Here is a 12,487-nt window from a genome sequence, read left to right on the forward strand (position 1 = left end):
TAGGCCATTTCAGAGGGCAGTTGAGAGTCAACCACACTGCTGTGGGTCTGGAGTCACATGTGGGCCAGACCAGGTAATAATGGCAGATATTCTTCCCTAAAGGGCATTGGTGAACTAGAGACGTGTTAGAATAATTGATGATAAGTACAGGTCACCATTAATGATACCAGTTTTCAATTTATTAATTTATTGAATTTAAATTCCATCAATTGCCATGGTGGGATTTTAACCCACGTTGAGTTAATTTTACCGATAAAGGGGCAGCACGGTAGCATTGTGGATAGCACAATTGCTTCACAGCTCCAGGGTCCCAGGTTCGATTCCGGCTTGGGTCACTGTCTGTGCGGAGTCTGCACATCCTCCCCGTGTGTGCGTGGGTTTCCTCCGGGTGCTCCAGTTTCCTCCCACAGTCCAAAGATGTGCAGGTTAGGTGGATTGGCCATGATAAATTGCCCTTAGTGTCCAAAATTTCCCTTAGTGTTGGGTGGGGTTACTGGGTTATGGGATAGGGTGGAGGTGTTGACCTTGGGTAGGGTGCTCTTTCCAAGAGCCGGTGCAGACTCGATGGGCCGAATGGCCTCCTTCTGCACTGTAAATTCTATGATAATCTATGATATCTGACACTATTGATCATGAACCACTGTTTTTGTTTACAGGCTGGAACTGGAGGATCTGCAGTTGAAACACAATTCCACTCTCAAACAGTTAATGCGAGAATTCAATACACAGCTCGCTCAGAAAGAACAAGAGCTAGATGTATCTGTCAAAGAGGCTATTAGTAAGTACAAGAACAAGTGATTTTGCATATATTTATTTACCAACAGGATAATGTTGTATTATTTTTCAGTAGATGTATCAATTCATTATCTTCTTCTTGTCCTTATCTTTTTGGTTGAAGCTTTTCCAGAGAATTGAACCCCTGAGCAACAATTACAGATGTAATGTGGTCATCGTGCTATGAAATGAGCTATGTAAAACGTGTTCAACCTCCAACAAAGCTCATATGCAGTTTCTTATACAACAGGAACTACACTAATCATTGGGAAGGTTGTTGGCCATTCACTCTACCTGCTTTTAAAAGGAAGGCAGATTGAAGTGAAATGGAAGTGTTAAACTTGTAAAAAAAACAATTAAAGTTGTGTTTGTTTCATTCCAAATTGAAGCAATTGAGGAGAAATTCAAATCACTAAGTTCTGTAGTCTCTCTCTCTTTAGATAAAAAAACTACTTTTCTATTCTTCCTGACAAAGTGGACAAGTTCACATCATCCCATATTATACACCATCTGCCAATTCTTTGCTCACTCACAATCTATGTCCCTTTGAAGACTCCTTATGTTCTCTTCATAACTTTCTTTCCTACCTGTCTCTATCACCAGCAAATTTAACAACCATATATACGGTTCCTTTGTCTGTCATTGATATAGATTGTAAATAGTTGAGGATCCAGCATGGATCCCTATGCTCCACTAGCAACAGCTTGCCAACCAGAAAAAAATACTAATTTATCCCTACTCTTTGCTTCCTGTTAGCTAACCGATCCTCTATTCATGCTGGTACGTTGCCCCATGCCATAAGTTATTGTTGAACCTGTTGAATGTCTTTTGCAAATCCAAATACACCACATCCCCAGATTCATGATATCAACCTTGATTGTTACTTCCTCAAAGAACTTTCATGAATTAGTCTAACATTAGTTGTTACTCTGCCAGATCTGCAACCATGTTGACTCTTCCCGATTGTATTATGGCTTTCTAAATGTCCTGCTATTACTTCATTGATAATGGATTGCAGACTTCCGCTTGTGACCATGGAATGATTGGTCACATAAAGGGCTGTTCCTGTTCAGAGTCACAGAAAAGGGCTCTTTTTACCCAGATCCAGTGGAATTTTGATGAAAAAGCGGAGGTGAATGTTAGAAGAGTAGTTTATCCCTGGAATGGTAGGTCTTCTGATCACCGGACCCGGCAGAAAACAGTGAGAGGTTTGGCTGGAAAGTTGAAACAGTCTTGTGCTTCACAGACAGTCTCTTCCAGCATGCAGGTGGGGGAGGGGCAAGCTGTAAGGCCCCAGATACAGGAACTGATGACTTTTATCAAGGAGGAATTCCATAAACAGAGGAAAGAAATGCATGAGGATCATGCAAAGGCCATTGCAGAAGCTGTGGCACCCCTGAAGAGTACTTTGGAGCGGATGGAGAGGTGTTTGGAGGTGCAGGGGTCGCAGATTCGGGAGATTGAAGGAGTGATCTCGGACCACAGCGATCGTGTGGTGGCTCTGGAGGCGGAGGTGGGGCTCCAAGGAGACTTTTGTAAAACGCTAAGGGCAAAGGTGAAGGAGCAGGAGAATGCCTCCCGAAGGCAGAACCTGCGAATAGTGGGCCTGCCTGAAGGAGTGGAAGGTGTGAGTGCCACGAGGTATGTCTCATGGATGCTGGCGGGATTGGTGGCAGGAGGTGAGAGATAACATGGTCAAGGGCGAAGAAAGGGGCCATCTGGGATGGGCTAGGTGCAGAGTGGAATTAAAAGGGCAGGGGTTAAGTGGGGAAGATGATGGACGGTAGAGGGGATTGGAGGCGCCAGCCTAAGGTTGGTAACGTGGAACGTCCGGGGACTGAATGGGCCGGATAAAAGATCGCGGGTGTTCGCCCACCTCAGGAGCTTGAAAGCGGGTTATGTCTTTTTGCAGGAGACACACCTCCATGTGAAGGACCAGGTTAGGTTAAGGAAGGGGTGGGTCGGGGAGATTTTTCACTCGGGGTTTGATTTGAATTCGAGGGATGTGGCGATTTTAATGAGCAAAAAAATGGGATTCGTGAGTGCGAAGGAGGTGAGGGATCCAGGTGGGAGATATGTGATTGAGTGGGGTATTGGAAGGGGCACCGGTAGTGTTGGTAAATGTGTATGCCCCAAATTGGGATGATGTGGGTTGTATGAGGGGGTTGCTAGCAGCAATCCCGGATTTGGTCACGTACCAGTTGATCATGGGAGGAGATTTTAACTGTGTCCTGGAGCCGAGGGTGGATAGATCGAGCCTCAGGTCGATGGGTAGGGTATGAGTGGCAAGGGAGCTGGGGGGGGGTTTATGGAAAGGATGGGTATGGTGGATCTGTGGCGCTTTCAGAACCCAGGGGGAAGGGGGTATTCCTTCTTTTCACACGTCTATAAGGTGTATTCGAGGATTAATTACTTTGTAGTGAGTTGGGAGATTTCGGTTGGGGCGGAGGGGGCAGAGTATGCGGGGATAGTTATCTCGGACCATGCACCCCACTGGCTGGATATTCGGTTCAGTACGGGATGAGAGCAGAGGCCGGGGTGGAGGTTTGACTCGGGGTTGTTGGCGGATGGAGGTTTTTGTGATAAGGTGCGGTTGCCGATTAGGGATTATGTGGAGGTCAATCAGAATGGGGAGTTGTCGGCGGGCATTTTTAGGAAGCGCTGAAGGCAGTGGTCCGGGGAGAAATTATCTCACTTACGGTTCGTGCGAATAAGGAAACCTCCATGCTGGCTAGTGAGCGAAATAGTGGAGGTGGACAGGGAATATTTGAGGGTGCCAATGTGGAGGGATTGGCGAGGAGGAAAAAGTTGCAGGGGCAATTTGACAGGCTTTTCCAGCATTTTCTGTCTTTATTTAGAATTTCCAGCGTCCGCAGTATTTACTTTTATTTATTAATAAAGAATATTTTATTCAAGCTATTTTGTGTGGCTAAGAATACTTGTTCTGCTCCTGTTTCCATTTTGAAGGGCGAGTTCAAAATGACTGTCCTGGAACAGGTTGTCCAAACTTGACCGATGTGAATTTTGTTCTTAGAATTTGGCCACATGTCTAGATTGTGTGATATCACCAGGGGCTGGGGATCGTGATAGACAGGGTGGAGTTCACTCAGTTCAGTATCTCACACAGTTATCCAAATACCAAAAATTGAACATTTATTTAAAGGTCTTCAGATACTCAGCAAAACAGAAAAGAAAGGAAATAAACACCTAGCTCTTCTTTGAGCCTAACTGTACACACAGTATATCCCTACTTAAACCTGAACGCATTTCCCAGGGAAAACTCAATATAGTACTTAACAGCGACAGTCAGATTCCCAGTGCTGTCACTGATCTGCTTATATAGTCCATATGTACAAATTTGCTCCCCTGAGGTAAAGAAGTTTCATGTTTGCTGTAACCTAGATGACCAGTTGCTTTGAGTATCTACCGTTTGAAAAGCAAGTTTGGTTCTCGGTGGTGAGTTCATAACGACGTAGAACATACAGTGCAGAAGGTGACCATTCGACCCATCAAGTCTGCACCGACCCACATTAAGCCCTCACTTCTACCCTATCCCCCAACCCAATAACCCCTCCTAACCTTTTTGGACATTAAGGGCAATTTAGCATGGCCAATCCACCTAACCTGCACGTCTTTGGACTGTGGGAGGAAACCGGAGCACCCGGAGGAAACCCACGCAGACACGGGGAGAAGGTGCAAACTCCGCACAGACAATGGGGAATCGAACCTGGAACCCTGGCGCTGCGACGCCACAGTGCTATTCACTTGTGTTACTGTGCTGCACGACCTAGCATATATCCCAACAAGGTGAAACTGGAGCTAGATTTCAGCACATATATCTTTTGTCCCATTTAGTTCAACCATCATTCCAGTGGAACGGCTGAATGCTGTTGCCCTGCAACTAAATTTTCTTTCCAATTTTCTTAATATTTTCATTATTTGCTTGAGAAGTTACCTCCGATATCCAGGAAAATTTGCACTTTGAAAGCTGCAAGTTTTGTGCATTGATAAAAAGAGCCATGTTTTAATGCTTTAAGTTGTGTCTAGAAATCCAGTTTTCACAAATGTGATGGCCTAAGGAGTCCCTAGAGGCAGTCTGCTTTCAAAGAGATGTATCCAGAAACGGATATTATTCCTAATTGATTTCCACTCATGAGATGGAGCAAATTAGTAGGTTGAAATTCGGCTGCAGCGTATATATGGTGAAGTCATCCTCAATTTGCCCTACGGTATCGTGCCACAATGCTGCCTCACAGCACCAGGGACCTGTTTTGCTTTGGTGACTCTGTGTGGAGTTTGCACGTTCTCACCATGCTTGGGTTTCCTCCAGGTGCTCCGGTTTCCTCCCACAATCCAAAGATGTACAGGTTAGATGGATTAGCCGTCATAAATTGCCCTTTAGTGGCCAAAGATATGCAGGTTAAGTGGGGTTAAGGGGATAGGGCAGGGGAGTGGAACTAGGTGGGTTGCTCTTTCGGAGGGTTAGTGTGGGCTCGATGGGCTGAATGGTCTCCTTTTGCACTAGGGATTCTATGGATTCTCTGACTGATAGTGGGTTACTGGTCCTGGATATCTTGACCTTCCTATAGCTCAGCTAAATAGCTATTCTTCATATGTGAGCCCATACAGAGTATGTGCATTTTATTTGACCCCAGTCTTCAGCCACATAAATACCCTTGCACTAAAATTATTTCCTGACCCATAGAGGATTGGGGACAGTTGAGATTTGATAATTTTGCACATAACATGGATCCATTCCCTGACCTACTTTGCTTTTATGAATCAATGCTATATTGATGAATTTAGATGTCATGCTCAGGCTGCAAATTCATTGGCTTTGTTTCTTAAATTGTGTAATCATATACTTTTTGATGTATCAACAGAAGCATGGTGAATTAAGATAAATTTGTTTACTGTGCCCAGGCAAAGCCCAGGAAGTGGAGGCAGAGCTCCTGGAAACCCACAAGGAGGATGTAAACCAGCTGTATCGCAAGATAGCTGAAAAAGATGATTGCCTACAAAGGACGGCAAAGAAATATGAAGAGATTTTGCAGGTACTTGTTGCCAGTGTGGGAATAATTACATTTTTGATTGTTCAGAAATGTAATCTGTCTGCGCAAAGTTAGACAAATAATACTAATGTTAACTCAGAAATTCAAAAGACTTCAAACATATCTGCGGGTGTTCAAAAATGCGTTTGGAGATTGAGTGAAAAGCTAGTAAGTAAGACTGGAAATACTAATGGAAATGGTTGCGAAAGAAAAGTACAATCAACTTTATTTCAACTGTGCCCATGTGGAGTTCACAAACAAATACATGGAATCACAGCTTATCAGACACCATACCAGATGCTAACTACTGTTTATGTGAAATGCTTCTATTTTACATCAGTCCTGAGCTGGTCATTCCCCAGTTTCTAGCACCTTCTCATTGTCCTGCAGCCATAATTAAATTTGAAATAATGCTCAGGATTAATCTTTTCCATCCTGCTTCATATTCACACACTTTATAATGTCTGCACTTCAATTCCTGTTAAAGCTTTAAGTGGTTAAGTTTTTCAATGTTACCTCCATAATTTAGTCCTCTGACATTTTTATTCTCCACCTTTTTCACATTTTCTCCTAAATTTACACTCACCAACAATAAACAATAATCAGTAACGAATACAATGTCAATCCCCATATCAACAACAGCAATCCCATCCCCCACCAACCCCCAAACAGCAGCCCTCATGTTAACATAAACAAATAACAAAAAGGAATCAGGAATCACCCATAGTCACCATTAATACATACAGTCCCCCTCCTCTCAACACCCCCCCCCAATGTTCGATGTTATCCAATTCTTGAAAGTGCAGAATGAGTAACGCCCATGAATTGTACAACCTCTCCATCCTTTCCCTCAGTTCAAACTTAACCTTCTCAAGAGTTAAGAATTCCAACAGGTCCCCCCGCCACGCCAGGGCACAGGGTGGAGAGGTTGATCTCCATCCCAACAGGATCCGCCTTCGGGCGATCAACGAGGCGAAGGCTACAACATCTGCCTCCGCACCCGTTTCCAACCCCGGCTGGTCCGACACCCCGAATACGACCTCCCGAGGGCCTGGGTCCAGTTTCACGTGCATAAGAACAAAGAACAAAGAAAAGTACAGCACAGGAACAAGCCCTTCGGCCCTCCAAGTCCGCGCCAACCATGCTGCTCGTCTAAACTAAAATCTTCTACACTTCCGGGGTCTGTATCCCTCTATTCCCATCCTATTCATGTATTTGTCAAGATGCCCCTTAAACGTCACTATTGTCCCTGCTTCCACCACCTCCTCCGGCAGCGAGTTCCAGGCACCCGCTACCTTCTGTGTAAAAAAACTTGCCTCGTACCTCTCCTTTAAACCTTGCCCCTCGCACCTTAAACCTATGCCTCCTAGTAATTGACCCCTCTACCCTGGGAAAACGTCTCTGACTACCCACTCTGTCTATGACCCTCATAATTTTGTAGACCTCTATGAGGTCGTCCCTCAACCTCCTTCGTTCCAGTGAGAACAAACCGAGTTTATTCAATCTCTCCTCCTAGCTAATGCCCTCCATACCAGGCAACATCCTGGTAAATCTCTTCTGCACCCTCTCTAAAGCCTCCACATCCTTCTGGTAGTGTGGCGACTAGAGTTGAACACTATACTCCCAAGTGTGGCCTAACTAAGGTTCTATACAGCTGCAACATGACTTGCCAATTTTTATACTCAATGCCTCGGCCAATGAAGGCAAGCATGCCGTATGCCTTCTTGACTACCTTCTCCACCTGTGTTGTCCCTTTCAGTGACCTGTGGACCTGAACACCTAGATCTCTCTGACTATCAATAATACTCTTGAGGGTTCTACCATTCACTGTATATTCCCTACCTGTATTAGATTTTCCAAAATGCATTACCGCACATTTGTCCGGATTAAACTCCATCTGCTATCTCTCCGCCCAAGTCTCCAAACGATCTAAATCTTGCTGGGAAGCTAGGGAGGAGATTGCTCAGCCTTTGGCTTTGATCTTTAAGTCATCTTTGTCAACAGGAATAGTGCCAGAAGACTGGGGGATAGCAAATGTTGTCCCCTTGTTCAAGAAGGGGAGTAGAGACAACCCCGGTAACTATAGACCAGTGAGCCTTACTTCTGTTGTGGGCAAAATCTTGGAAAGGTTGATAAGAGATAGGGTGTACAATCATCTGGAAAGGAATAATTTGATTAGACATAGTCAACACGGTTTCGTGAAGGGTAGGTCGTGCCTCACAAACCTTATTGAGTTCTTTGAGAAGGTGACCAAACAGGTGGATGAGGGTAAAGCAGTTGATGTGGTGTATATGAAAATCAGTAAAGCGTTTGATAAGGTTCCCCACGGTAGGCTACTGCAGAAAATACGGAAGCATGGGATTCAGGGAGATTTAGCAGTTTGGATCAGCAATTGGCTAGCTGGAAGAAGATAAAGGGTGGTGGTTGATGGGAAGTGTTCAGACTGGAGTCCAGTTACTAGTGGTGTACCGCAAGGATCTGTTTTGGGGCCACTGCTGTTTGTCATTTTTGACCTGGAGGAGGGTGTAGAAGGATGGGTGAGTAAATTTGCAGATGACACTAAAGTCGGTGGAGTTGTGGACAGTGCGGAAGGATGTTACAAGTTACAGAGGGACATGGATAAGCTGCAGTGCTGGGCTGGGAGGTGGCAAATGGAGTTTAATGCAGAAAAGTGTGAGGTGATTCATTTTGGAAGGAATAACAGGAAGACAGAGTATTGGGCTAATGATAAGATTCTTGGCAGTGTGGATGAGCAGAGAGATCTCGGTATCCATGTACATAGTTCCCTGAAAGTTGCCACTCAGGTTGAGAGGGCTGTTAAGAAGGCGTACGGTGTGTTAGCTTTTATTGGTAGAGGGATTGAGTTTCGTAGCCATGAGGTCATGTTGCAGCTGTACAAAACTGGTGCGGCCGCATTTGGAGTATTGCGTGCAATTCTGGTCGTCGCATTATAGGAAGGATGTGGAAGCATTGGAAAGGGTGCAGAGGAGATTTACCAGAATGTTGCCTGGTATGGAGGGAAGATCTTATGAGGAAAGGCTGAGGGATTTGAGGCTGTTTTCGTTTGAGAGAAGAAGGTTAAGAGGTGACTTAATTGAGGCATACAAGATGATCAGAGGATTGGATAGGGTGGACAGTGAGAGCCTTTTTCCTCGGATGGTGATGTCCAGCACGAGGGGACATAGCTTTAAATTGAGGGGTGATAGATATAAGACAGATGTCAGAGGTAGGTTCTTTACTCAGAGAGTAGTAAGGGTGTGGAATGCTCTGCCTGCAACAGTAGTGGACTCGCCAACACTAAGGGTATTCAAATGGTCATTGGATAGACATATGGACGATAAGGGAATAGTGTAGATGGGCTTTAGAGTGGTTTCACAGGTTGGCGCAACATCGAGGGCTGAAGGGCCTGCACTGCGCTGTTATGTTCTATGCTGTATCCTCTGACAGTCCTCATTGCAGTCTGCAATTCCACCAACCTTTGTGTCGTCCGCAAACTTACAAATCAGACCAGTTACATTTCCTCCAAATCTTTTATGTATACTACGAACAGCAACGGTCCCAGCACTGATCCCTGCGGAACACCACTAGTCACAGTCCTCCAATCAGAAAAGCACCTTTCTATTGCTACTCTCTGCCTTCTAAGACTTAGCCAGTTCTGTATCCATCTTGCCAGCTCACCTCTGATCCCATGAGACTTCACCTTTTGTACCAGTCTGCCATGAGGGACCTTGTCAAAGGCCTTACTGAAGTCCATATTGACAACATTCACTGCCCTACCTGCATGAATCATCTTTGTGACCTCCTCGAAAAACTCTTATCAAGTTAGTGAGACACAACCTCCCCTTCACAAAATCGTGCTGCCTCTCGCTAATACAAACTTTAGAGACTATCCTAAAAACCTCCTTCCAGTAATCCTCCAGACCCGCTACACAAACTTTCCTCGATTCTGACCCACTGTCAATCACCCACTCTGACCCAGCTCCGTACCTTCTCCACATTCGGCGCCCAGTAATAATACATCAGATTCAGAAGACTCAAACCCCCTGCCTGCCTTCCGCTCTGTAGCAGCACCTTTCTAACTCTGGCCACCTTCCCTCCCCATATGAACGAGGTAATCATTCCTTCAATCTCTCTAAAAAATGCCTTTGGCAGGAAAATCGGCAGGCATTGGAAAATAAACAGAAATCGCGGCAAGACGTTCCTTTTAACCACCTGTACCTGACCCGCCAGTGATGGAGGGAGACCATCCCACCTTGCCAGATCAGCTTTCACCCTCCCCACCAAACTAGAAATGTTGTACCAAGGAGCCCCCCCCCCCCCCCCCCAATCCCGAGCAACCTGCACCCCCGGGTATCTAAAGTGAGTCGCTGCCCTACGGAATGGCAGCACCCCTTCCCCACCGCCCCGCCGAGACACCACAAAGTACTCACTCTTGTCTAGATTTAATTTGTACCCCGAGAAAGACCCAAACACCCGAAGCAGCTCCAACATTCCTCCTATTGATACACTCGGTTCCGACACATACAACAACAAGTAATCGGCATATACGGACACCTATGCTCTATCCCCTGCCCCGGCACTATCCCTTTCCATGCCCCCAAACTTCTTAATGCGACGGCCAATGGCTCAATCACGAGTGCAAACAGCAGGGGGGGGGACATAGGACATCCCTGCCTCGTCCCACAGTGGAGAGAAAAGTATCTCGAGCTGATGTTATTTGTGTGGACACTCCCCCTCAGCTCCTTATACAGTAGCTTTACCCAGTCCACAAATCGTGGACCAATCCCAAACCGCTCCAGAACTGCCATCAAGTATCTCCATTCTACCCGGTCAAACGCTTTCTCGGTGTCCAATGCCTCAACCACCTCTGTTTTCTTCCCCTCCGACGGTACCATAACCACGTTCAATATCCTCCTAACGTTCGAAAAGAGCTGCCTCCCTCTCACAAACCCCGTCTGATCTTCACCTATCACCTTCAGGAGGCACTTAGTTGATACTTTGTTGAAGAATAATGCAACATCTGCCTTTGCCTTGATTCTTAAACCTAATATTAATCTCACCTTTGTCTTTCTTTCTCCACTCCTATTCTCCAAGAGATGTAAAATATTCAAGAATGAATGTGATTGTAACTTAATAATTATGGTATTTTTAAGTCTCGGGAAGAAGAAATGTCTGCTAAGGTGACTGAGATACAGACGCAACTAGAGGAGTTACGAGCCCAACATCAGCTGTTACTAAATGAGGAAAGTCAGAATATGGAACAGGTAATGTGACTAATAATTATTATGAATAAATGAACAGTGTAACTTCATTGAAATTGGTGCTGTGACAAAATAATTCTGTGCTTTGCTGCTCTGGATTTACATGGCCCGTCCCGTCCCATTGTTACCATTGAACCCCCCCTCCCAGAATCCCCCATCCACTTCCTCTCCAAAACATCTCACCCAGTATCACACTTTTCACACCTCCTAGGCCCATCAAAACCTGTTGTACCAAGCTTCAGCCCATCCCCCCACCACACTCCCATTCACTGGCCAGCTTGAGCTAGCCAGTGTGGAGGATCCTGTCCAGGCTCCACTCCCCTCCAATCACCCCACCCCCCCTCCACCCGATCCCAGGAAAACAAAATAATCCTCTTCAACACACAACCCCAGTGTAAACACGCAAACCCCAAAGAGCCATCATTGCAAAAGAAAATACCAACTTCTACCTTGTCCATATAGGACAACTCATTTAGCACATATAACGACAAACGATTTTTAAAAAAAAAATAGAGCTATATACACTCATCCACCTGCCCCCCCACCCTCAGTCCAAGACCAATCTTCAGTTCCACATCTCCCTTCTGCCCCAGTCCTTCTGACTTCACAAACGTCTCCGCCACTTCCACCGTCTCAAAATAAAAGTCTTTGAAGTTGTAGGTCACCCTCAACATAGCTGGGTACACTATGCCGAACCGCACACTGCTGTTATAAAGTGCCCCCTTCACTCGGCCGAAGGTTGCCCACCTCCCCGCCAACTCCACAGTAAAGTCCTGGTATATATTTATTTTTATTTATTTATAAAATATGTATAAATATTTATATTTGGAAATGTATAAATATTTATATATATATATGTATTTGTATATATGTATAACATCTCCAGCCCACTGCACCTCCTGCTTCGCCTAACTCAGGACCTTCTCCTTCACGCGGTACCTACAGAAACAAATAATCACTGCTCTTGGCGACTCATTCACCTTTGGTTTAGGCCTCCACGCCCTATGAGCCCGATCCAGTTCGTACGGGTTGGGACCTTCCCCCTCCACCCAACAGCTCTGCCAACATCTTGGCAAAATACACCGTCTGCCTTGGGCCCTCCACCCCTTTGGGCTGGCCCACGATCCTCAGATTTTGCCACCTCGCTCTGTTTTCCAGGTCCTCCACTTGGGCTCGCAGACCCTTGTTGACCTCCACCACCCTCTGCAGCTCCTCATCCATCGAGGTGAGCTGATTGCTGTGGTTGTAACAAGACTTCCTCCACGCCCTTCAGTTTCTCACCCTGCTCCTGCACCTCGGCCGATGTCCTCGACACTGCCGCCTTCACCGGGGCAATAACCTCCTCCACCAGTACCTTCAATGCTGCCATCATCACCTTCCTCATCACCTCCATGTGTTTTG

General features: G+C 45.7%; 1 protein-coding gene across 3 annotated transcripts in view; it reads left to right on the forward strand.

Annotated features, from left to right (window-relative positions):
- Nucleotides 1-12,487, forward strand: part of golga4 (golgin A4) — a 297,304-nt gene that overhangs the window by 232,442 nt on the left and 52,375 nt on the right. For all 3 annotated transcript variants that reach the window (XM_072467359.1, XM_072467360.1, XM_072467361.1), the window contains exons 16-18: nucleotides 657-778; nucleotides 5,698-5,828; nucleotides 10,979-11,089. In XM_072467359.1, coding sequence (XP_072323460.1) covers nucleotides 657-778; nucleotides 5,698-5,828; nucleotides 10,979-11,089 — 364 coding nt within the window. The remainder of the gene's footprint in view (nucleotides 1-656; nucleotides 779-5,697; nucleotides 5,829-10,978; nucleotides 11,090-12,487) is intronic.

The sequence above is a fragment of the Scyliorhinus torazame genome, chromosome 11, assembly GCF_047496885.1.
Source record: "Scyliorhinus torazame isolate Kashiwa2021f chromosome 11, sScyTor2.1, whole genome shotgun sequence".
Taxonomy (NCBI): domain Eukaryota; kingdom Metazoa; phylum Chordata; class Chondrichthyes; order Carcharhiniformes; family Scyliorhinidae; genus Scyliorhinus; species Scyliorhinus torazame.